Below are 23,306 nucleotides of genomic sequence, written 5' to 3'. Positions count from 1 at the left end.
TTTCACTTTGGAAAGAAAGACTTGCATTTATATAGCGCTTTTTCTGATATCAAGTCATCCCAAAGCGCTTGGCAGCCAATGAAGTACGATTTGAAGTGTGGTCACTGTTGTAATGTGGGAAACGCGGCAGTCAATTAGCGCACAGCAAGCTCCCACACACAGCAACGTGATAATGACCAGATAACCTGTTTGAGTGATATTGATTGAGGGATAAATATTGGGCCCAGGACACCGGGGAGAACTCCCCCTGCTATTCTTTGAAATAGTGCCCTGGGATCAAGTAGGTCAACCTGAGAGGGCGATCGGGGCCTCGGTATAACGTCTCATTCAAAAGACCGTTCCCTCAGCACTGCACTGGGAGTGTCAGCCTGGATTTTTGTGCTCAAGTCTCTGGAGTGGGACTTGAACCCACAACCTTCTGACTCAAGAGGCGAGAGTGCTGCCCACTGAGACACGGCTGACAAGAGAAGGCAGGCTTTAATCACGTCAGTCTGAGGTGAATCAAAAACAGCCTGCAGAGATGGGAGGATGGTTTGCTAACTTATTGCATTGTCTTATCCCCTTGATCAAACATATTGAGCAATGGAATCTAGCTCTTAATTATATTATATTAATAAGGAGTCATTTTTAATCTTTGTGCTCCTGCAAGAGAGTCTCGCCTGCCGGGAGTGTATGTTGGAATCCAAGTACGGCAATGTAGTGTTTTCGAACCATTCATTTCAACGGCTGGGGAAAATCATGGGCACCCCATGGCCAAATATCCAACCTTTTGCTGCAGCAAGCGAGAATTTCTGCCAAAAGTGCAAAGTCATAAATATTATTCCGGTAAAGGACTTACAAGAACACGGCAAGCCCGTAGATTCCTGGACGCATTACCCATAAGAACATAAGAAATAGGAGCAGGAGTAAGCCGTACAGCCCCTCGAGCCTGCTCCGCCATTCAATACGATCATGGCTGATCTGATCATGGACTCAGCTCCACTTCCCTGCCCGCTCCCCATAACCCCTTATCCCCTTATCATTTAAGAAACTGTCTATTTCTGTCTTAAATTTATTCAATGTCCCGGCTTCCACAGCTCTCTGAGGTAGTGAATTCCACAGATTTACAACCCTCTGAGAGAAGAAATTTCTCTTCATCTATGTTTTAAATGGGCGGCCCTTTATTCTAAGATCATGCCCTCTAGTTCTAGTCTCCCCCATCAGTGGAAACATCCTCTCTGCATCCACCTTGTCAAGCCTCCTCATAATCTTAAACATTTTGATAAGATCACCTCTCATTCTTCTGAATTCCAATGAGTAGAGGCCCAACCTACTCAACCTTTCCTCTTAAGTCAACCCCCTCATCCCCGGAATCAACCTAGTGAACCTTTTCTGAACTGCCTCCAAAGCAAGTATATCCTTTCGGAAATATGGAAACCAAAACTGCACGCAGTATTCCAGGTGTGGCCTCACCAATACCTTATATAGCTGTAGCAAGACTTCCCTGCTTTTATACTCCATTCCCTTTGCAATAAAGGCCAAGATACTATTGGCCTTCCTGATCACTTGCTGTACCTGCATACTATCCTTTTGTGTTTCATGCACAAGTACCCCCAGGTCCCGCTGTACTGCGGCACTTTGCATCTTTCTGCATTTAAATAATAACTTGCTCTTTGATTTTTTTTCTGCCAAAGTGCATGACCTCACACTTTCCAACATTACATTCCATCTGCGAAATTTTTGCCCACTCACTTAGCCTGTCTATGTCCTTTTGCAGATTTTTTGTGTCCTTCTCACACATTGCTTTTCCTCCCATCTTTGTATCGTCAGCAAACTTGGCTACAAAACACTCAGTCCCTTCTTCCAAGTCGTCAATATAGATTGTAAATAGTTAGGGAGTTCCGAATTATAGGATCATCCCTGAAAAATCAACCAGCCTCCAACAAAGGGCCTGGAGTTGCCCAATCTCTGCTGATATTGTCACCAATTCATACCAAAATAATGCACTAGTTAAAAATATTTGAATTCCTCACATCAAATGAGCCACCGCATTGGGATAAAGCCATTTCAATTGCATTGAGCCTATATTCTTTAGCGTTTAGATGAATGAGAGGTGATCTCATTGCAAATTCTTAGCGGGCTTGACAGGGTAGATGCTGAGAGGGTGCTTCCCCCGGGCTGGAGAGTCTAGAACCAGGGGTCACAGTCTCAGGTAAGGGATCGGCCATTTAGGAGGAAGATGAGAAGAACTCTCTTCACGCATTAAGTTATAAACCTTTGGAATTCTCTACCCCAGAGGGCTGCAGATGCTGAATCGTTGAGTATATTCAAGGCTGAGATCGCTAGATTTTTGGACTCTCGGGAAATCAGGGGATGTGGGGATCGGGGAAAAGTGGAGCTGAGGTCGAAGACTAGCCATGATCTCACTGAATGGCGGAGCAGGCTCGAGGGGCCGAATGGCCGACTCCTGCTCCTAATTCTTCCGTTCTTATTAACTCACGAGTCTCATATTTAACAATAAAACATACAACCTGCACAAGTGCAGCTCTCCTCATAGAAAGGCAACAACTAAGATCACTTCACGAGGTGGAAAAAGGTGGAGCATTAGGGAGGGAGACAAAGGTACATCAAAGGAGAGCCAGGCAGAGGGATACTGTGGCAAAGTGTTTTAAGCGTTAATTCCAGGTAGCAGGTGTGTATAAACTGAAGGGTCTGCCTCTAGTTATGAAGTGGAGAGAGCAGGAAACAAGCAGTAATCCATCATCAGAGGATGCTGGCAATGAAGCTTAGTTGCTGAAGTTGGCTCGGAAATAGTGGGGTGAGGCCATTGACAGATTATTGTATCAGTGTGGCTCAGTGGGCAGCACTCTCACCTCTGAGTCAGAAGGTTGTGGGTTCAAGTCCCACTCCAGAGACTGGAGCACAAAAATCTAGGCTGACACTCCCAGTGCAGTGCTGAGGGAGCGCCGCACTGTCGGAGGGGCAGTACTGAGGGAGTGCCGCACTGTCGGAGGGGCAATACTGAGTGAGTGCCGCACTGTCGGAGGGGCAGTACTGAAGGAGCGCCGCACTGTCGGAGGGGCAGTACTGAGGGAGTGCCGCACTGTCGGAGGGGCAGTACTGAGGGAGCGCCGCACTGTCGGAGGGGCAGTACTGAGGGAGCGCCGCACTGTCGGAGGGGCAGTACTGAGGGAGCGCCGCACTGTCGGAGGGGCAGTACTGAGGGAGCGCCGCACTGTCGGAGGTGCCGTCTTTCGGATGAGACGTTAAACCGAGGACGTGCTTATTTGTACTGCAAAAATGGCCACCGTGCTCCACCCTTTATCTATGATTGGTCCCCTTAAAGGATAAACCACACCCTGAAGTTTCACAGGAATGTGGAACTGGAACCACCCATCCCAAGGTCTCACTGACTTTGCAAATTGTAACTTTGACTTCCTGAAGTGACAGAGGACAGAGCTCCCCAGAAGACAGCAAGGGCCGGCCAAAGTCCTGTACCCTAGTCCTAGTGCATCCTTGCTCCCCGACCCCCTCACCCCCACCATAAATGGGGCGTTGTGTGCAGATTGTCAACAGGTTTATTGGGTATGATGTGAATAGTGACAGTGTCGTCACTTATGGATTTCATCCACCCCAACGATGTCCGTTACAGGGGGTTGGGAAAAACGTAATCTGTCTTCCCCTTACCCACATCTCTCCCCTCCCTCCCCCGCCACCACCACCCCATCCGTGTCTCGCTCTCTCTCCTCACCCCAGCCTCTCTCACTCTCTCTCCTCACCCCAGCCTCTCTCTCTCTCTCCCCCCCAGCCTCTCTCTCTCGCCACCCGCCAGCCTCTCACTCTCTCTCTCCCCCCCAGCTTCTCGCTCTCTTCCCCCCCCAGCCTCTCACTCTCTTCCCCCCACCCCCAGCCTCTCTCTCTCTCTCCCCCCCAGCCTCTCTCTCTCTCCCACCACCCCACATCCTCTCACTCTCTCTCTCCCCCCAGTCTCTTGCTCTCTCTCCCCCCGCCAGCCTCTCACTCTCCCCCCCCAGGCTCTCACTCTCCCCCCCCAGGCTCTCACTCTCCCCCCCCCCCCCCATCAGCCTCTCACTCTCCCCCCCCCCATCAGCCTCTCGCTCTCTCCCCCCCCCCCCCAGCCTCTCTCTCCCACCCCCCAGCCCCTCTCTCCCCCAGCCCCTCTCTCTCTCTCCCCAGCCTCTCTCTCCCACCCAGGACCACGGCTCTCGGGCCCAGGCCGTCTGCGGCTGGGGAGGGGGGTGGGGGGGAGAGAGTCAGAGCCTCAGGTTCTGCTTCTCAGCACCACGTGCATGGAATGATTCAGGCTGGGAGGGGGGGGTAGGGGCGGAGCTTGACAGGGGCGGGGCTTGTCAACTGTCTGTCAAAAAAAGTGCAGTACAAATAGTTACATCGTTAAACCGAAGCCCCGTCTGCTCTCTCAGATGGATGTAAAAGATCCCACGACATTATTTCGAAGAGCAGGGGAGTTATCGCCGGTGTCCTGGCCAATATTTATCCCTCAATCAACATCACTAAAAACTGATTATCCGATCATTATCATGTTGCCGTTTGTGGGAGCTTGCTGTGCGCATATTGACTGTCACATTTCCTACATTGCAACAGTGACTACACTTTTGTAAAGCACTTTGTTGGCTGTAAGTGCTTTGGAATGTCCGGAGGTTGTGAAAGGTGATATATAAATGCAAACCTTTCCTTCTCTTTATTGTGCTGCAATTTCCCGACCAACTTTCCCAGGTAGTGTTGTTCCTACTTGGAGCACCCAACGGTGGGGGTGGAGAGGCAAACAGTGCTGATGGCGACGAGAGGCATTGAGGGCTAGGCGGAAGAGCCGCTGACAACAGTTGCCAGTGGACTGATTGTTTGGTGACTTTTACCAGAATGGCCTTTGTGCTGTGGGGCAACGATTCGAACATGGGAGTGAGAAGAGAGAGGACAGGTTGGACTGAAAAGGTAAATTGAAGATGGAGCAGTAGTGAGGGAAAATAGATAAATCAAGGGAAGATTTCTTGAATAGGAGTTTGGAAGGAATAAGAATTGTAATGGACGCACCCGTGAGTATACTCACGGGTCTGTAGGGCTGTTAAGTTGGGAGTGGCTTAGCCAGTCACGTGATGTTCACAAGACTCAATAAAACCCTGGCCAGTTGGATTCGGGGGATCCACGATGGGGCAGGTGGTTGTGAGCCTGGTGGATGAACTGGTAACGTGTGGTGTGATTGTTAAACCTTTGGCTAATAAACCAACTAGTTCTAAATAGCGATGTGCTGCTATGAATTCTTAAGCAAAGAACCCCTGAAGCAAATACATCACAAGAACCAATACCAGAAGCCAAAGAGAGGCTGATGATACGGACAAGCATTGATGCTGAGAAAGAGAAATTTGAATTCAGGAACTTAAGTTGAGAGGAGGTCCAAGGAGATTTCACGAAGAAGATGACCTTGAGGATAGAAGTGGGGTAGATGGGGGAGAACCTGCAAAGTATAGGGAGGGACGTTGGACTGACAGAAGTCCATGAGCATCTTTACATTTAATATCAGAGGTGATGCTGGATTGCAACGTGACAGTTTCTGCCTATATAAGTAGTTTTTTTATTTTTAGTTATTTATTCAAGGGATGTGGTCATCGCTGACAGGACAGCAACAACAACGACTTTCATTTGTATATCGCCGTTACCATAGTAAAATGTCCCAAGGTGCTTCACAGGAGTGTTATAAGACAAAACAAACAAATTTGACATCAAGCCACATAAGGAGATATTAGGGCAGGTGGCTAACAGCTTGGTCAAAGAGGTCGGTTTTAAAGAGCGTCTTAAAAGAGGAAAGAGAGGGAGAGAGGTGGAGAGGTTTAGGGAGGGAGTTCCAGAGCTTGGGGCCCAGGCAACAGAAGGCACGGCCACCAGTGGTTGAGCGATTACAATCAGGGATACTCAAGAGGGCAGAATTTGAGGAGCGCAGATATCTCGGGCGGGGGGGGGGGGGGTTGGGGGCTGGAGGAGATTACAGAGATAGGGAGGGGTGAGGCCATGGAGGGATTTGTAAGGCCGACATTTATTGCCCATCCCTAATTGCCCCTTGAGAAGGTGGTGGTGAGCCGCCTTCTTGAACCGCTGCAGTCCGTGTGGTGAAGGTGCTCCCACACAGTGCTGTTAGGGAGGGAGTTCTAGGATTATGAGCCAGCGACGATGAAGGAACGGCCGATATATTTCCAAGTCCGGATGGTGTGTGACTGGGAGGGGAACGTGAAGGTGGTGGTGTTCCCATGCGCCTGCTGCCCTTGTCCTTCTAAAGGGTGGTAGAGGTCGCGGGTTTGGGAGGTGCTGCCGAAGAAGCCTTGGCGAGTTGCCACAGCGAATTCCGTATTGTTGCTTTGTTATTTTACTGAAAATTTCCAATAAGTTCCCACTATTAACCTTTAAATGGTGAATTATAATTTCTCATTGCACACCATTTCTCTGTCCAGAGAGTGGGTGGTTGATAGGCTGCAGTATCACTTTACTGTTGAATGATGACCAGCGGCGTGAGAATGGCCCAGAGTAACTCATCCTCCAATCTCCCCCTCCCTTCCTTCCGTCTTTGTGTTTTAACTACTCTCAGTCACCCTTTCCTTAATGATGGCATCGGGATTTGCTGTTTCCATGTGAGAAACCAGCTCCCATTCATAGGATGATAGAGCACAGAAGCAGGCCGTTCGGTCCATCGTGCCTGTGTCACACCCAACATTGTCAGTAGTGTCGCTACCAGGTAGTGTCAGCCGTGCCTCAGGGGGTAGCACTTTCGTCTCCGAGTCAGAAGGTTGTGGGGTCAGAGTCACAAAAAAATCTAGGCTGACACTCCCAGTGCAGTGCTGAGGGAGCGCTGCACTGTCGGAGGGGCAGTACTGAGGGAGCGCTGCACTGTTGGAGGGGCAGTACTGAGGGAGCGCTGCACTGTCGGAGGGGCAGTACTGAGGGAGTGCTGCACTGTCGGAGGGGCAGTACTGAGGGAGTGCTGCACTGTCAGAGGGGCAGTACTGAGGGAGCGCCGCACTGTCGGAGGGGCAGTACTGAGGGAGCGCCGCACTGTCGGAGGGGCAGTACTGAGGGAGCGCTGCACTGTCGGAGGTGCCGTCTTTCGGAGGAGACGTTAAACCGAGGCCCCGTCTGCTCTCGCAGGTGGATGTGAAAGATCCCACAGCACTTTTTTGAAGAAGGGCAGGGAAGTTATCCCAGTTGTCCTGGCCAATAATTATCCCTTGATCAACATAACAAAAACTGATTATCTGCTCAATATCACATCGCTGTTTGCGGGAGCTTGCTGTGCAGAAATTGGCTGCCGCGTTTCCTACATTACAACAGTGACTACACTTCCGTAAAGAACTTTGGAACATCTTGAGCTGTATAAATGCAAGTTGTTCTCTGTTAACTTTGTTACATAGAAGCATAAAATGCTGGAAACACTCAACAAGTCAGGCAGCTTCAGTGGAGAGAGAAAGAGGGTTAGCATTTCCGGTTGATGACCCTTCGTCATGGGTTAAACCGCATCACAGCTTAGCTACTGAACTTTGAATCATTTAACGAAGTTGTGAGATCAGGACATGAGAGTAAGATAACTTAACAGTGGATAAGTAGCCACATACACCTCTAATCCAATGGCCGAATAGGTACAAAGGTACTCTACCATTGTCCCGGGTAAAACAAAAGATAAGGAAAAACTTTCATTTATATAGTGCCTTTCACAATCACCAGACGTCCCAAAGCACCTTACAGCCAATGAAATACTTTCTGAGGTGTAGTCACTGTTGTAACATGGGAAACGCAGCAGCCAATTTGCGCACAGCAAGCTCCCACACACATAGCAATGTGATAATGAGCAGATAATCTGTTTTTGTGATGGATAAATATTGGCCCCAGGACACCGGGAATAACTCTCTAGCACTTCTTCGATATGGTGACCGTGGGAATTTTTATGTCCGCCTGAGAGAGCAGACAGGGCCTCTGTTTAATGTTTCATCTGAAAGACAGCATTTCCTCAGCACTACACTGGGAGTATCAGCCTAGATTTTTGTGCTCAAGTCTCTGGGCTGGGATTTGAACCCACAACCTTCTGATTCAGAGGCAAGTGTGCTGCCCACTGAGCCACAGCTAACATTATAAGAGAGGGTATAAGGGAGATGTTGCCATAATAAATAGACTTCATGTCTGTTCCCTTGATTTTTTTATTTGTGGACAGGCAGTACAGTGTCTGAGAACATTAGTGGCAGAATGCAGGCTCCATGTGTTATTGATGTGACTCTGTATCAACTTTGAGAGTGCCTGGTCTTGCTAGCGGTGGAGAAGATTTGCCATTGATGTTTCGAGAGAGCAGCAAAACCCCACTCTACTTACACAGAAGATTAACCTCCAGCGTGACAATGGTGCGCAATAGCCCCCCGACAGTACACGTGCCCTCGTTTATCAACGTCAAAGTTCGACAAATCAACAAAATCAGCAAAAACAGAAGCAAAACTGACCATTATTATGGCTGAAATTTAAAGCTTGTGCTATCAATCATGCTTTATTTGTTATAAAACCAGACGATTGGAATCGTGGCCATTTTACTTCAATTATCAGTGCAACAGCAAAAGCAGCTTGCAATTATATAGCATCTTTAACGTAGTAAAATGTCCCAAGGCGCCTGACAGGAGCGTTAACAATCAAAATTTGACACCGAGCCACATAAGGCGATATTAGGGCAGGCTAGGTCAAAGAAATCGGTTTTAAGGAGCGTCTTAAAGGAGGAGAGAGAGGTAAAGAGGCGGAGAGGTTTAGGGAGGGAGTTCCAGAGCCTGGGGCCCAGGCAACAGAAGGCACGACCACCGCTGGTGGGCCGATTATAATCAGGGATGCTCATGAGGGCAGAATTAGAGGAGCTCAGATATCTCGGGGGGGTTGTGGGGCTGGAGGAGATTACAGAGATCGGGAGGGGGCGAGGGCCACGGAGGTATTTGATAACAAGGATGAGAATTTTGAAATTGAGGTGTTGCTTAACCGGGAGCCAATGTAGGTCAGCGAGCACAGGGGGTGATGGGTGAGCAGGACTTGGTGCGAGTTAGGACACGGGGCAGTGAGCACAGGGGGTGATGGGTGAGTGGGACTCGGTGCGAGTTAGGACACGGGGCAGTGAGCACAGGGGGTGATGGGTGAGCGGGACTCGGTGCGAGATAGGACACGGGGCAGTGAGCACAGGGTGAGTGGGACTCGGTGCGAGTTAGGAGATGGGGCAGCCGAGTTTTGGATCACCTCTAGTTTACGTAGGGTAGAATGTGGGCGGCCCGGCCAGGAGGAGTTGGAATTGTCAAGTCTGGGGGGAACAGAGGCATGGATGAGGGCTTCAGCAGCTGATGAGCTGAGGCAGGGGCGGGGAATGGCGATGTTACGGAGGTGGAAACAGGCAGGTACTACAAAGGGCAAACTGCTCAGAGCCACAATGTCACGGTAATAAATGATGCATCTTGAAGTGTTGAAAAGATTGCAGCTTTATTACCAAGTGCCATTTAAGTGATCTCGCCGTTTGCACTCTGATCATTTGCAGATGCGAGTGTCAGTGGTTTGTTGTAATGGGCAGGCTATTTGACAGGGGAAGAGTGCACAACAGCTCAGCAATCCTGTCGTCACATTTTTCAGTTGGCACAGCCCTTGGTGGTGGGTGGAGGAAGGGGGAAAGGAGCAGAACCTGAGTCGGAGTGATGGAGGATGTTTTTGGCAATGGGTCATGAGATGTAGGGCTGGAAGAGCTGACAGAAAGAAATAATGTGCTTTTAGGGAGCAACTTTCACAACATCACCATGCCCCAAATCGCATTTACAGCCAATCAAATACTTTTGAAGTGTAGTCACTGTTGTAATGTGGGAAACGCAGCAGCCAATTTGTGCAGAGCAAGCTCCCACAAACAGCAATGTGATAATGTCCAGTAATCTGCTTTAGTTAATTTGGTTGAGGGATAAATATTTACCAGTAGACCAGGGGAATTCTCCCCTGCCCTTCTTCAAAATAGTGCCGTGGGATCTTTTACATCCACCCAAGAGGGCAGACGGGGCCTCGGTTTAACGGCTCATCCGAAAGACGGCACCTCCGACAGTGCAGCACTCCCTCAGTACTGCCCCTCCGACAGTGCGGCGCTCCCTCAGTACTGCCCCTCCGACAGTGCGGCGCTCCCTCAGTACTGCCCCTCCGACAGTGCGGTGCTCCCTCTACTGCCCCTCCGACAGTGCGGCGCTCCCTCAGTACTGCCCCTCTGACAGTGCGGCGCTCCCTCAGTACTGCCCCTCCGACAGTGCAGCGCTCCCTCTACTGCCCCTCCGACAGTGCGGCACTCCCTCAGCACTGCACCTCCGACAGTGCGACGCTCCCTCAGTACTGCCCCTCCGACAGTGCGGCGCTCCCTCAGCACTGCACCTCCGACAGTGCGGCGCTCCCTCAGTACTGCCCCTCCGACAGTGCGGTGCTCCCTCAGTACTGCCCCTCCGACAGTGCACCGCTCCCTCAGCACCGCCCCTCCGACAGTGCGGCGCTCCCTCAGTACTGCCCCTCCGACAGTGCACCACTCCCTCAGCACTGCCCCTCCGACAGTGCACCGCTCCCTCAGTACTGCCCCTCCGACAGTGCACCGCTCCCTCAGCACTGCCCCTCCGACAGTGCACCGCTCCCTCAGCACTGCCCCTCCGACAGTGCGGAGCTCCCTCAGTACTGCCCCTCCGACAGTGCACCGCTCCCTCAGCACTGCCCCTCCGACAGTGTGGCACTCCCTCAGTACTGCCCCTCCGACAGTGCGGCGCTCCCTCAGCACTGCACTGGGAGTGTCAGTCTATTTTTTGTGATCAATTCCCTGGAGTGGGACATGAACCCACAACCTATTCTGGTACAGAGGTGAGTGCTACCCACTAAGCCACAGTTGAACCTATAGAGCTAGGGAGAGGCAAGGCCATTTAGGGATCAAGTCAAGGATGAGAATTTTGAATTTGTGTCATTGGAGGAACAGAGGTCCGTGAATAGAGAGGTTGTGAGCAAATATGAGGCATAGATAAGGGTTTCGAATGAGATGTCAAACCACGGCCCCATCTGCTCTCAGGTGGACGTGAAAGACCCCATGCACTATTTTGAAGAAGAGCAGGGGAGTTATCCCCGGTGTCGTGGTGAATATTTATCCCTCAATCAACATCTAAAACCGATGATCTGGGTGATTATCACATTGCTGTGTGTGGGAGCTTGCTAATTGGCTACAACAGCCTAATTGGCTGTCAAGCACTTTTTGAGGTCTGGTGGTCAAGAAAGGTGCGTATATGAATACAAATCTTTCATTTTTATTTAAAGAAAAAAAAATAGAAGATGTTGTTATGTCTTGAATAAAGAGTCAGAACTAGATACTGAAAGTTCAAAGTAAGTGTGACCGTAGTTCTTTATTACAGATCTCAGAGTGCCTCTCCAGCCTATGAGGCCTCCTTATGGCCTTATGTACAGGTGCTCCCAAGGGATTATGGGATCCCTTGGGACTCCAGGGGATAAGCCCCCTGGTGGTTAGACATGGTAAATATAGGTTTACATACATAAGAGATGTATTCTTATTTTATTTTTGAAGCATTTGGAAGAAAGACTTGTATTTCTATAGCGCCTTTCACGATCACCGGACGTCACAAAGCGCTTTACAGCCAATGAAGTTCTTTTCTGAAGTGTAGTCACTGTTGTAATGTGGGAACTGCGGCAGCCAATTTGCGCACAGTAAGCTCCCACCAACAGCAGTGATCATACGATTTTTGTTATGGTGATGTTGATTGAAGAAGTCAGTCAGAGGTTACAAGGTCAATAGATTTTCACTGTGTATGAGAAAATGGCACAGTGTATTTTGGAAATTGCTACCTATTGCACATGCTCAGACTGCAGCTCCTCGCTGAAGTTAGGAAGAGTTATAGTTCATGGTCACCATGTCAGTGTCAAGCCCTTCCTGTAACAACAACAAACGTTATTGTGAAATAGCTACATTTTTATTGTCATTATAGAAGTAGAAATTTACGGCTCGGGAGGAGGCCATTCCGTGCCGGCCGACAAAGAGCCACCTAGGCTAATCCCACTTTCCCGCTCTTGGTCCGTAGCCCTGCAGGTTACGGCACTTAAAGTGCACATCCAAGTACTTTGTAAATGTGGTGAGGGTTTCTGCCTCTCCCACCCTTTCAGGCAGTGAGTTCCAGACCCCCACCACCCTCTGGGTGAAGAAAGTTCTCCTCAAGTCCTTCTAACAATTATTTTAAATCTAGGCCTCTTGTTTCCAGGCTAACACGTTGAAATAAAGACTTTCACAACCATTGGACGTCTCAAAGCGCTTTACAGCCAATGAAGTACTTTTTGGAGTGTAGTCACTGTTGTAATGTGGGAAAGGCAGCAGCCAATTTGCGCACAGCAAGCTCCCACACACAGCAATGTGATAATGACCAGATAATCTATTTTTGTGATGTTGATTGAGGGATAAATATTGGTCCCAGGACACCGGGTATAACTCCCCTGCTCTTCTTCAAAATAGTGGGATCTTTTACATCCACCTAAGAGAGCAGACGGGGCCTCGGTTTAACGTCTCATCCGAAAGACGGCACCTCCGACAGTGCTGCACTCCTTTAGCACTGCACTGGGAGAGTCAGCCTAGATTTTGGTGCTCAAGTCCCCGGAGTGGACTTCTGACTCAGAAGCGAGTGTGCTACCCATCATCATAGGCGGTCCCTGGAACGAGGATGACTTGCTTCCACGAGTTCACAGGTGTTTCGATGAAGGACCCGATGTTCCAGTCCTGAACTCCAGTTGAGGGGGTGGAAGATGCCCTGTGCGTGGATTTTTTTAACGTGGGGTGACCGTTGCACACCAGCCACCACACGGGGCTTGACAGAGCGAGGTCTTGGTCCAGTGGCAAGGGTTAACCAGGACGACTGGAGACCAGCTCTGCTGCACGGACCTAGTGCTCACACATATCGCACAGTGTGGGCTGGGCCCATGCTGCCCCTGGGCCCTCGGATCTTCTGGGCCCCGTACCCTCATCTGTCGCACCTCCGCCACGATCTCTCGCTGCTCCTCCGCCATATACATTCACCGCATCTCGCCACAAACACTCACCGCTCATCTGCCCTGACCTTCTCACTCCTCTGTACCTGGGCCCTGCCGATGTTCCTGCCCATGCTCGAAAACAGTGACCAGGGCTTTGATGACGTTAGCCAGTCGCCCATCTCAAAAATGTCGCATACTTGGAGCAGCTTGCGCTAGAGGTTGAAGTGGTACGCTGCTCCAGCTCTTTTGCAGCCCGACCTGCGGAGCTGTTCTCTCCGTGAGTGCTGCCCACTGAGCCACTGGCTGATTTATTGGGCCCAAGTTTCTGCCCTCTGTAAGAACGGCGCACCTCCATAAGGTGCGGTGATTTTCTAGAATAAAAAGGGCACCGAAAACTTACCTTGTGATTCTCCGGTCTCTTCAGGACGTTTTTGTGCTCGGCGTGGCGCAGCACAAGGGGTCGGGGCGGAGCCAGGTCTCAGCGCTGAAAATAGTGTCGGGACCTCTGCACATGCACGCTAGAGTGTGCGCATATGCGCAGTAGCTCCTCGCCCCCGAGACTGCGTGGGAGGGGCCCAACCCTAGCCCTGGCCGAATGGGCTCCCAGGGCGAAGATCGGACTCGGGGGCCCCCCTCCCTCCCGTCCAGCTCCCCCTCCCTCACTCCCTTCTTTTCAGCCATTTCCCCATCTCCCCCTCCTCTCCCCCCCTCCCTCCCTCCACGTCCTCGGTGGGGCCCGCCCGCCCGCCATCTTGTTGGGGGCGGGCCCCGCCCGAAGTCTTCGGTGCGGCCAGGCATCTGCGTCTTTGGCCCGTTCAGCCTCACTCTCCCCTCCCTACTCTCCTATCTCTCCCCCCCTCTCCTTTTCCCCCCTCCCTTTCCCTCCCTCCCCCTCCTCTCTGTCCCTCCCTCTCCCTCCTCTCCCTCCCTCTGCCTCCTCTCCTCTCTCCCCCCTCCTCTCCCCACCTCTCCTCCCCTCTCCACTTCCCCCCCTCCTCTCCCTCCTCCTCTCCCTCCCTCCCCCTCCTCCCCTCTCTCCCTCCCCCCTCTCTCCCTCCCCCCTCCTCCTTTCCACCATCCCCTCCCCCCTCCTCTCCCTCTCCCTCCCCCCTCTCCCCCCATCCCTCGCTGTCAGAAACACAGAGAGACACTGACAGAGAGAGAGAGACACTGACAGAGAGAGAGAGAGAGACACTGACAGAGAGAGAGAGAGACACTGACAGAGAGAGAGAGAGAGACACTGACAGAGAGAGAGAGAGAGACACTGACAGAGAGAGAGAGAGACACTGGGAGGGTGGGAGGTCCCAGCATGCTGTTGGAGGGCTCCCGGTGCTGCTGTCGGTGAGTAGAAACTTAATTTTTTATTTATTGATTGATTTTTTATTATTTTTTTTTATTTTTAATTTTTTAATTTTTTTAATTGATTTATTGCTTGATTTATTGATTTATTTATCACTTATTATTGATGATGGCTCTTTATTTGTAAAAGTGAAGTGTTTAATGTTTGCAAACCCCCCTCCCCGCCGCCCCCCCCCCCCCCCGCCATCTCTCGTTCCCCACGCCTGATTTATAAATGTAGGCAAGGTTTTTCTGATCGTACAAAAATCTACACTTACTCCATTCTAAGTTAGTTTGGAGTAAGTTTTCGCTGCCTAAACTTGTAAAACAGGCGTAAGTGGCTGGACACGCCCCCTTTTGAAAAAAAAATCTGTTCTTAAATGGAACTGTTCCAACTGACTAGAACTGGAGCAAACTAAATGCCGAGAATTGCAATTTCTAAGATGCTCCATTCTAAACTAATTGCTCCAAAAAAATAGGAGTAACTCAGGCCGAAACTTGAGCCCTATATTCCTAAAATTTTGACACAAGTGTTTTCACCGGCTCATTTCCCAACCTCATTTAGGATATATTTTTGAGAAGAAAACGATGGATAAAATAATTTGATTATATTTTTTGTGAGGTTATGGACGCAATTTGACTTGTTCACTTGGCAAAGCCTACTGCGGTTCTGTGACACGTTCATCATGTTGTTACAAGACCGAGCTAGCCTGTGTATCAATACAAACAAACACATTATGCTCTGTATAAGAACATAAGAAATAGGAGCAGGAGTCAGCCATTTGGCACCTCGAGCCTGCTCCGCCATTCAATAAGATCATGGCTGATCTGATCATGGACTCAGCTCCACTTCCCCGCCCGCTCCCCATAACCCTTTACTCCCTTATCGTTCAAAAATCTGTCTATCTCCGCCTTAAATATATTCAATGATCCAGCCTCCACAGCTCTCTGGGGCAGAGAATTCTAAAGATTCACGACCCTCTGAGAGAAGAAATTTCTCCTCATCTCAGTTTTAAATGGGCGACCCCTTATTCTGAAACTATGCCCCTGCGGAAATGGTCAGGTGATCTCCGGCCACACAGAACTGGACATTTGGCTGTTAACTGGGATCAGTTTTGTTTGAGATGTACAGAAACACAGAAATTTACAGCGCAGAAGAAGGCCATTTCGGCCCATCGTGTCCATGCCGGCCGACAAAGAGCCACACGGCCCTCAGTGGCCCTGAAGGTTATATATAAACCTGTGAACAATGAACAATGGCGGAAAGGCAAAGATCACCCAGCCCAACCAGTCCGCCCCATACAACTGCGACACCCCCTTGCACCGAAACATTCTACACTCCACCCCAACCGGAGCCATGGGATCTCCTGGGAGAAACCAAATAAAAACCCAGGCCAATTGGGGAAAGAAATCTGGGAAAATTTCTCTCTGACCCATCCAGGCGATTGACACTAGTCCAGGATATCACCCTGGCCGTATTTGATTCCCTGAGGTACTTACCATCAACAAGAGGTTATTCTCTTCAGTGACGCAGTGCATTAGCGGGAGCAGCGCCCGGAAATCAGCGCGGTCCCAGCCTGCAAGACCATATCAGCAGGCCGGGGCCTTTAGAGGGAGCAGCATGCGGCGGTATACCACTGCAGGGAGCAGCGCGTGCTGCTGCAGGAGGGCGACGGCTGATTGCAGTGCGGGCAGGTACAGCAGGAGCGGCGAGGTCGGGGCGAAGGAGCAGCAAGAGTCCGTAGAGGGATGTGATCAGGGCCCAGGAGAGGAGTGAGTTCGGGGCCCAGGGGCAGCACGGGCCCAGCCCACACTGCGATATGTGTGCGCGCACTAGGTCCGTGCAGCAGAGCTGGTCTCCAGTCGTCTTGCACCAAGACCTCGCTCTGTCAAGCCCCGTGTGGTGGCTGGTTTGCAACGGCCACCCCATGTTAAAAAAATCCACGCACAGGCATCTTCAGCATGGAGTTCAGGACCTGGAATATTAGGTCCTTCAATGAAACACCTGTGAACTCAGCCCTTTTTCGATGTGGAAGCAAGTCATCCTCGTTTTGAGGGACTGCCTATGATCATGATGATAATCCTCTTCAAAGAAAGGAACCTCCTTTGTCTAGAGCTTGGAACAGAAACACCGGAAGAAGGTGTTGGAAGATGGCCGTCGAACACGTGGAAGGGATATTTCGGACAGACTGATCACCCATTGAATTATACTGAGCCAGTTTGAGCATAGTTATTGCTGAGAGTATTGTGCATAACCAATTAACGTTGGAGCATATGCAAATTTTTAAGGTTGTTTTAGTTGTGTGAAACTGTGAGGGGGATCTGTGCATATCTTTGTGAAGTTTAAGGTTGGTTTAATTGTACGTGATGGGGGAATCTAGCGGATTCGTCGTTTCGGTTTTTGCTGCAGTGTTGAACTCGGAACTTAGTCATTTTAATAACAGTCCATTGTATCGGAAAATCTCAGTGCTCCTACAAGTCTCGATGGTCGAAACCCGAGTCGGGAGAAATCCTGGTTCTAGATTCCCCCGCGAGGGGAAACATTCATCAGTTTGAGCTGCGGTCAGTCGAACAAGGCCACCCAGCCCTGGCGTGCCTGGCTTCCTGGAGGGTGGCCTTGTGCAAGTCTAGAACAAGGGGGTCACAGTCACAGGACACAGGGTAGGAAATTTAGGACCGAGATGAGGAGAAATGTTTTCACTCAGAGGGTGGAATTCTCTACCACAGAAGGCTGTGGAGGCCAAGTCACTGAATATATTTAAGAGGGAGACAGATAGATTTCTAGAAACAAAAGGCATCAAGGGGTATGGGGAAAAAGCGGGAATGTGGTGTTGAGATAGAGGATCAGCCATGATCATATTGAATGGCGGTGCAGAATTCGAAGGGCCGAATGGCCTACTACTGCTCCTATTTTCTATGTCTCTATGTGCCTCCAAGCGGGATTAATGAGTTAATCGAGCTGGCAAGACTTTGTTTGCAAGTGCGGGTGAAATAAAATCCATCTGTGGCTCGCTCAGTCTGAAAATGGGACCATTAAGAGAAAACATTCAGCTATTAATATGCATCGGAGGCAGATCAAAGGGTAATGGGACGAGCAGAAGGATCTGGCCTGAGATGCAGAGAGAGCGCGGGAGAGAGAGAGCAGAGTCATGAAAAGCGTGGGAATCAGGGAGGCTCCGACTGAAATCAGAATTGAGAATGAGCACCGGACCATGATACAGACTGTTAGTAAAGAGGCCCTCTGCAGTGACAGCTAGTGGAGCAGATTACAGATTTAACAGAGCTGATGGATTTTCTGCCCTCATTATACATAAGCTTGTGCTGTTCGCTGTGTGTATCCCACTTGTTGCATGAAGCTAGTCAGCTCATTTGGAATCTGCGCACAGAATTTACACTTCCCTGCCTGATTTCCCTTTCCAATGGGGTCAGCGGGGCGTAATGCTGGCCGCTGATTCACTAGCGTGTGCGCTGTCGCCAAAGCGAGCGCTCTACTCAGAGCTCCTACACGGCAGGCGAGCCCCAGGTGGGCAGAGGAAACGTTTCAAGGGACACCCTCCCTGATAAAAGTGCAACAGCCCCACCGACACCTGGGAGTCCCTGGCCAAAGACCGCCCTAAGTGGAGGAAGTGCATCCGGGAGGGCGCTGAGCACCTCGAGTCTCGTCGCCGAGAGCATGCAGAAACCAAGCGCAGGCAGCGGAAGGAGCGTGCGGCAAACCAGTCCCACCCACCCTTTCCCTCAACCACTGTCTGTCCCACCTGTGACAGAGACTGTAATTCCCGTATTGGACTGTTCAGCCACCTGAGAACTCACTTTTTAGAGTGGAAGCAAGTCTTCCTCGATTTGGAGGGACTGCGTATGATAATGATGATTATGGATGCGCTGTTGCTGACGACTAACTTCATCTCACATACGTGTGAGAATTCGAAGATTGTGAGATTGAGTAGACTAGGCCTATATTCTCTGGAATTTAGAAGAATGAGAGGTGATCTCATTGAAATGTAAAAAATTCTTACAGGGCTTGACAGGGTAGATGCTGAGAGGATGTTTCCTCCAGGTCGGAGAGTCTAGAACCAGGGGTCACAGTCTCAGGATAAGGAATCGGCCATAATGTCTTTCTGCAAATATACAAGGCCCCGATGAGACTGCACCTGGAGTATTGTGTACAGTTTTGGTCTCCTTACCTAAGGAAGGATATACTTGCCATAGAGGGAGTGCAACAAAGGTTCATCAGACTGATTCCTGGGATGGGGGGATTGTCCTATGAGGTGAGATTGAGTAGACTGGGCCTATATTCTCTCGAGTTTAGAAGAATGAGAGGTGATCTCATTGAAACATACAAAATTCTTACAGGGCTTGACAGGGTAGATGCAGGGAGGATGCTTCCCCTGGCTGGGGAGTCTAGAACCAGGGGTCAGTGTCTCAGGATAAGGGGTCGGCCATTTGGAACTGAGATAAGGAGAAACTTCTTCACTCAGAGGGTGGTGAATGTTTGCAATTCTCTGCCCCAGTGGGCTGTGGATGCTGAGTCATTGAATATATTCAAGGCTGAGATAGATAGATTTTTAGATATTAAGGGATACTGGAATAGCGCAGGAAAGTGGAGTTGAGGTTGAAGATCAGCCATGATCTTATTGAATGGCGGAGAAGACTCGAGGGGCCGAATGGCCAACTCCTGCTCCTTATTCTCATGTTCTGAAAAAGGGCGTTAGCCAACAGTTCAAGAGGCACCCTTCGTTTTGTTTGCTTTCCGTGAACTTCCGTGAACTGCAATGGATTGAAAGTTTGTGCCATTGTACACATCCCCAATAAAAGGGCAGCAGTAGGAATATGGGGAACGGGCAGGGAAGTGGACCTGAGTCCATGATCGGATCAGCCTTGATCGTATTGAATGGCGGAGCAGGCTCGAGGGGCCGTATGACCTACTCCTGCTCCTATTTCTTATGTTCTTATGTCTGTGTGTGTATGTGTATTGCGCGCTGGGCCCATACAGCAGAGCCTGGTCTTCAATCGTCTTGGAGCCCCTTGCCATTGGACCAAGACCTTGCTCTGTCAAGCCCGTGTGGTGGCTGGTGTGCAACGTTAAAAGAACTCACGCACAGGCATCTTCCACCCTCCAAAATAAAGTTAGGGACCTGGCATCGGTCTCATCAGTCACCTGAGAACTCACATTACCGTGGAAGCAAGTCGTCCTCGACTCCGAGGGACTGCCTAAGAAGCAGCGAATAAAAACATGTCATTGTATATATGGGTTACTGCCAATAAGCCCTGTCGGTCCTGCCTTATGCAGGGAATGCCAACACGAATGAATTTCCGTGCGAGGGTTCGTCGGCACAAGACTCGTGAAAACAGCGGAAAAAACATTTGTGCTATTTGCTGAGGTCTCAGCATCTTCTCCAGCGCAGTTACAGTGACCGGGTGGGCGAAACCCTGCAGAAATTCACCCCCATTCTGTCACTTGCTTTTATCAATAAACAACAGCGATCCTACATTGATATAGCGCCTCTAATGTAGTGAAAGGTCCCAAGGCGCTGGGTTAGGGTTGTTACCTTTCTTGCACGTACTGAGAAAGATCAGAAAATATTAATAGCTAATGACATCGCCCGTCTCCGCCCCTGCCTCGGCTCATCCGCTGCTGAAGCCCTCATCCGTGCCTTTGTTATCTCTCGACTTGACGACTACAACGCACTCCTGGCTGGCCTCCCACATTCTACCCTACGTAAACTTGAGGTCATCCAAAACTCGGCTGCCCCGTGTCCTAACTCGCACCGAGTCCCGCTCCCCCATCACCCCCTGTGCTCACTGACCTACATTGGCTCCCGCTTAAGCAACGCCTCGATTTCAAAATTCTCATCCTTATTTTCAAATCCATTCATGGCCCTCGCCCCCTCCCTATCTCTGTAATCTCCTCCAGCACCCCCGAGATCTCTGCGCTCCTCTAATTCTGCCCACCTGAGCATCCCTGATTATAATCGCTCAGCCATCGGTGGCCGTGCCTTCTGTTGCTTGGGCCCCAAGCTCTGAAACTCCCTGCCTAAACCTCTCCGCCTCTCCACCTCTCTTGCCTCCTTCAAGAAGGTTGGCATGCAGGTGCAGCAGGCGGTTAAGAAAGCAAATGGCATGTTGGCCTTCATAGCAAGGGGATTTGAGTACAGGGGCAGGGAGGTGTTGCTACAGTTGTACAGGGCATTGGTGAGGCCACACCTGGAGTATTGTGTACAGTTTTGGTCTCCTAACCTGAGGAAGGACATTCTTGCTATTGAGGGAGTGCAGCGAAGGTTCACCAGACTGATTCCCGGGATGGCGGGACTGACCTATCAAGAAAGACTGGATCAACTGGGCTTGTATTCACTGGAGTTCAGAAGAATGAGAGGGGACCTCATAGAAACATATAAAATTCTGACGGGGTTAGACAGGTTAGATGCAGGAAGAATGTTCCCAATGTTGGGGAAGTCCAGAACCAGGGGTCACAGTCTAAGGATAAGTGGTAAGCCATTTAGGACCGAGATGCGGAGGAACTTCTTCACCCAGAGAGTGGTGAACCTGTGGAATTCTCTACCACAGAAAGTTGTTGAGGCCAATTCACTAAATATATTCAAAAAGGAGTTAGATGAGGTCCTTACTGCTAGGGGGATCAAGGGGTATGGCGAGAAAGCAGGAATGGGGTACTGAAGTTGAATGTTCAGCCATGAACTCATTGAATGGCGGTGCAGGCTAGAAGGGCCGAATGGCCTACTCCTGCACCTATTTTCTATGTTTCTATGTTTCTAAGACGCTCCTTAAAACATACCTCTTTGACCAAGCTTTTGTTCACCTGCGCGAATTTTTACTTATGCAGCTCGGTGTCAAATGCTTATGTCGTAATACTCCTGTGAAGCGCCTTGGGAAGTTTCACTACATTTAAGGCGCTATATAATTACATGTTGTTGTTGTTGTAGGATGTATGTTTGCCTTTCCTTAAGTTGCAGCGTAAATTTGACTTCCCGACAGTCCATCAGGAGCTTCCGTCTGATGTCTTTGGAGGTTTAGTGGAGGTTGTATGTCCGGGTTCTGAGCTGGTCTGAGGAGAATCTGTCACTCATGCAGAGGGACGTTGGCTTTGCAGTATTAATTATCCAAGCTTGAGTCAAATGCGTGAAGTGTGAATAATTAATTCCATTATCCGAGACTGGACAATCTCATGAATTCTTTATCAAAAACATGGAAAGAGGAAGTATCAAAGAGCGGCAGTGATCATGATTTTAAAAAATCCTTCTCTTTTCAGCATACTTCAAAGGTAAAGCTAACCTGAAGTGACCCTCGTTGTTCTGAAGTAAGTGGGGTCCAGGTCCCTAGCAATGAACCGACCCTCCAGCACATTATAAGAACATAAGAAATAGGAATAGGAATCGGCCATTTGGCCCCTCGAGCCTGCTCTGCCAATCAATAAGATCATGGCTGATCCGATCATGGACTCAGGTCCCCGCCCGTTCCCCATAATCCTTTACTCCCCTATTGTTCAAAAATCTGTCTTATTGCCACCTTAAATATATTCAATGGCCCAGCCTCCACAGCTCTCTGGGGAAGAGAATTCCACAGATTTACAACCCTCTGAGAGAAGAAATTCCTCCTCCTCTCCGTTTTAAATGGGCGGCCCCTTATTCTGCAACTATGCCCCCGAGTTCTAGATTCCCCCACGAGGGGAACCACCCTCTCTGCATCTACCCCAGAAAGTTGTTGAGGCCAATTCACTAAATATATTCAAAAAGGAGTTAGATGTAGTCCTTACTACTAGGGGGATCAAGGGGTATGCCGAGAAAGCAGGAATGGGGTACTGAAGTTGCATGTTCAGCCATGAACTCATTGAATGGCGGTGCAGGCTCGAAGGGCCGAATGGCCCACTCCTGCACCTATTTTCTATGTTTCTATGTTACCCTGTCATGCCCCCTCAGAATCAAGGCAAGTAATCAGGAAGGCAAATGGAATGTTGGCCTTTAATGCAAGGGGGATAGAGTATAAAAGCAGAGAAGTCCTGCTACAACTGTACAGGGTATTGGTGAGGCCACACCTGGAATACTGCGTGCAGTTTTGGTCTCCGTATTTAAGGAAGGATATATTTGCATTGGAGGCTGTTCAGCGAAGGTTCACTAGGTTGATTCCGGAGATGAGGGGGTTGACTTATGAGGATAGGTTGAGTAGGTTGGGCCTCTACTCATTGGAGTTCAGAAGAATGAGAGGTGATCTTATTGAAACTTATAAGAAAATGAGGGGGCTCGATAAGCCTGATGCAGAGAGGATGTTTCTACTCATAGTGGAAACTAAAATTAGGGGACATAGCCTCAGAATAAGGGGCTGCCCATTTAAAACTGAAATGAGGAGGAATTTCTTCTCTCAGAGGGTTGTAAATCGATGGAATTATCTGCCCCAGAGAGTTGTGGAGGCTGGGTCATTGAATATATTTAATGTGGAGATAGACAGATTTTTGAGCAATAAAGGAGTAAAGGGTTATGGGGAGCGGGCGGGGAAGTGGAGCTGAGTCCATGATCGGATCAGCCATGATCGTAATAAATGGCGGAGCAGTCTCGAGGGGCCGAATGCTCTTATGTTATGTTCTTAATCTTGTACGTTTCAGTTTTTTATCTTATAATGCGCTTTATGAAGAAGCTCATAATTAGCGACAAACAAACCCAAGAACAGCCATTTGGCAGTTCGGGAAAAGTATGAGTTGATGTGTGTGACATTTTTCGGAAAAAGTCTTGCTGAACTGTGTTGATTTGTTTGGTACATCTATTACAGGTACATCTGTAATTCGAGTCATAGCTACAGATGCTGATGATCCCACCTACGGATACAGTGCCAGGGTGGTATACAGCATCTTGCAAGGACAACCCTACTTCTCGGTGGAGTCAGACACAGGTCAGACACTTTTTTTCTTCAAAAGCTATCTTGAA

The 23,306-nt window shown here is 49.7% G+C and overlaps 1 protein-coding gene across 1 annotated transcript in view; it reads left to right on the top strand.

The window, feature by feature from the left end:
* The window catches only part of LOC139264226 (cadherin-6-like), a 205,898-nt gene that overhangs the window by 79,474 nt on the left and 103,118 nt on the right, over positions 1-23,306 (top strand). The window contains exon 3 of the mRNA XM_070880356.1: positions 23,152-23,271. Within this exon, the coding sequence (XP_070736457.1) occupies positions 23,152-23,271 (120 nt within the window). The remainder of the gene's footprint in view (positions 1-23,151; positions 23,272-23,306) is intronic.

This window comes from Pristiophorus japonicus, chromosome 5 (genome assembly GCF_044704955.1).
Source record: "Pristiophorus japonicus isolate sPriJap1 chromosome 5, sPriJap1.hap1, whole genome shotgun sequence".
In the NCBI taxonomy this organism is placed as follows: Eukaryota; Metazoa; Chordata; class Chondrichthyes; family Pristiophoridae; genus Pristiophorus; species Pristiophorus japonicus.
Note: the sequence above shows the minus strand (reverse complement) of the source record. Positions and strands in the feature narration are given on the sequence as shown.